Source organism: Sinocyclocheilus rhinocerous, unplaced genomic scaffold (assembly GCF_001515625.1).
Source record: "Sinocyclocheilus rhinocerous isolate Xijiao unplaced genomic scaffold, SAMN03320098_v1.1 scaffold17201, whole genome shotgun sequence".
Taxonomy (NCBI): Eukaryota; Metazoa; Chordata; class Actinopteri; order Cypriniformes; family Cyprinidae; genus Sinocyclocheilus; species Sinocyclocheilus rhinocerous.
The window spans coordinates 1,884-4,977 of record NW_015648826.1 but is presented as its reverse complement, the minus strand read 5'-3'; the positions used below and the strand labels follow the sequence as shown (position 1 = coordinate 4,977).

General features: G+C 35.4%; 1 gene segment (V, D, J or C); it reads right to left on the bottom strand.

Annotated features, from left to right (window-relative positions):
• LOC107710247 (Ig heavy chain V-I region HG3-like) overlaps nt 1-2,603 on the bottom strand; it is a 4,432-nt gene extending 1,829 nt beyond the window's left edge. The window contains 2 exon segments of the V gene segment in view: nt 2,122-2,439; nt 2,538-2,603. Coding sequence covers nt 2,122-2,439; nt 2,538-2,583 — 364 coding nt within the window.
• Nucleotides 2,604-3,094: the final 491 nt, after the last annotated feature.

Below are 3,094 nucleotides of genomic sequence, written 5' to 3'. Positions count from 1 at the left end.
AAAACCTCCCAGGTCCTCGCAAAGTCCAAGTAAAAGTCAAAGACTACTTACGCTGTTCTGTGTTCGCCATCACCTTCTGCAACTGCCTGTTTCTGGGTACGACTGCATTGATATGCTCCTTGAAGGTAAGGAATTTTGCTGCAATTACTAACACATTGTAAGCAGTGGCTCAGGTCAAAACTGACTTTTTGACTCGGAGAGCCATATATTTGCCATATATTATGATCAAATGGCAATTAGATGTTGTGGAAAAAATTATTTTGTGTTTTTATTTTCACAGGCAATGAATAGGAAGTATAGGAGAGATGTCAAAGGAGCAAAGAAATTCAGCCGCTGTGCTCTGGCTGCCAATATTTGTGCCATCATTACAACCATCATCACCATAATTGTTGTTTCTGTTGTCACTGCAATTGCTAAGAATGGACCTGGTTATTATAACCATAGATGTCATGTCATTTAAATTTTCAGATCCAGACATTACAATGAAACATCAGCAAAACTTGTAGCTCTGACTATATGATGCAATCTACATTTGTCTTCGTTAGTTTTGCATAAAATGTATTATTTTCTTGTTATTGTTTGCTGCTTATTATTAAACACTGCATTCAGCTGTACATCTTTGTATTTTCATTGGATGTTTGTTCACGAGAAGTATACTGACATTTACCCTTTCACACACAGATTATTATATAGTTACAGCTCTTTGAAGCTATGCTACAGTATGAATTTACTTTTGTGTTGAACCAGCACTAGGCTTCAGATCAGCAGCACATCCTGGAAAAAAGGACCTTATGTGTGCATTATACTGTATGTACACACATAAATAAAGCTTATATAGTTTTCATGCATTTAAAGGAGTACAACTATAGTACACTTTGAATTAGAGTGTTTGTGAAGTGAAAATGAAGCATATAAATTCATCTTGATTAAATGCATCAAATGCATCTTGATGTCTCATTAAGTTTTGAGAAGTTTAAAAGAAAGTATTCTGTGAATGTGAGTCTCTGTGTTTCTGTGATTGTGTGTCACTATGTAGTGGACGACTTCTTGTGTTCCACTGCAACCTACTGACACAGAAGAGAACTGCAGTTTTAAACTATAAGTTTGTCTAGACCAGTTTTTGTATCATTGCCACATACGTTAGTGTCACTGTGATTCTCTTGCACAGAAATACACAGCTGAGTCCTCTTCTGTCAGTCCAGACAGTTTCAGATACATCATGCTTTTCGAATCATCTCTGGTGATTTCAAGCCTCCCCTTAAAGGATTCTGCCTTATGTCCACTTCCAGAACTGTAGCCCAGACCCATTCACACAAGTGGTTTTCCAGCTTGATGTCTGATCCAGTGCATAATACAGCAGTCAAAGCTGAACCCGGATCCTCTACAGGACAGAGTCAGAGTTTCTCCAGGCCTTTTCACAACTGTGCTTTCAATGGACTCCATTTTTTGACATTGCAGGCCTATAAAGAGAAAGTAGGAGATTTTTTTAATAATAAGTTAAAACAATCACACACACACACACACATACATATATATAATAACTCACAGTTTAGGTTGAACAAAATTAGTAATATATGTATATTCTTCATCTTGTGAGTGTTATATGACTCTACAGCTGTACTCGGCTCAGCCGGATATAAATACTTGCAGCCTATCGTAGATTATTTTGACTATGCATAATGAGGAAATGATGAAAGATCACTGAGATGTTCTTTTACACTTACACAGAGGATAACCAGAATCCAGTGTTTGAAGGGCTTGTTAATATTCATTACTTTGATTACATCTTTTAATGTTTGATTAGTATGAAATATTTATATCTACAGTATATTATTTAGGTTTTTTATTCACTCTAATGACCAAGCCTAACATAACCTATAATGTTTGTGAAATGAACATTATCTCATGACATTTTTGAAGAACCATAGAAAAGTAAAGTGATGTTGATAGAACGTCTGATTAAATGTTGAGAAGGTGTTTAAAAGAAACTGTGATTGTGTGAGTCACTGTGTAGTGGACTTTACTTGTTGGATTCTACTGCAACCTACTGTCACAGATGAGAACTGCAGTTTTAAACTATAAGTGTGTTTGTACAAATCCGTTTTTGTATCATTTGCACACAGGTTTGTGCTTGCCTTGCACAGTAATACACAGCTGAGTCCTCTTCTGTGAGTCCAGACAGTTTCAGATACACTATGTTTTTTGAATTGTCTCTAGTAATTTCTATTCGTCCCTCAAAACTTTTAGCATAGTCTTGTCCTTGTCCATTATTCCAAACACGGCCCATCCATACCAGTGCTTTTCCAGGTTGCTGTCTGACCCACTGCATGTGGTAGCTTCCGAAAGTAAATCCTGATCCTCTACAGGAAAGACTCAGAGTTTCTCCAGGCTTTACCTCTGCTACAGAAGAAATGGACTCCAAATTCTGACCTTTCACTCCTATTGAAAAATAAAATAGAAATAAGGTAACATCAGGTAGAGTGAATATTTACTGTTACAGTTTGAGATGGTGTAAGGTTTCATATTATGAGACACACTTGCAAAGGCCAGTAAAAACAGAAGGTAAAGCAGGTTGTTGGACATCTTTGATTCAGTGAAGTGAACTCATATGAGATCCAGTGGAGAAGGACTGATCACATATATGTACCACAAATGAAGGGTGGTGACGTCATACAGATTTAAGACCAAAAGGATGTTTCAAAATATTCAAACAGGCTAATTTGTTCAATTATATCAATACTGGGAGTATGTACAGTTAAAATCAAGACGTTTGTTGGAGTTGCTATTGACCTACATTTCTAAAATTCCATTTACATACTAAATATACATTTATGAATAATAACAACATGATTTTACATGGTATAATTTTATGTACAGTAGCTATTTAAAATGATATATTTTTGGCCACTCCATAAGAGGATGGCACTTATTTAAAGAGCATCATTTGACCATCATTCAAAAGTGACATGTATTTGTTTGTTTGTTTGTTTATTTAAGCTTAATAATGTAGACTTATCATTAGATTAGTAAACTAGTAGACTTACTTAGTATATAATTTCAAAAGATTACATCTATCTGTCTTTAAATGTAATGC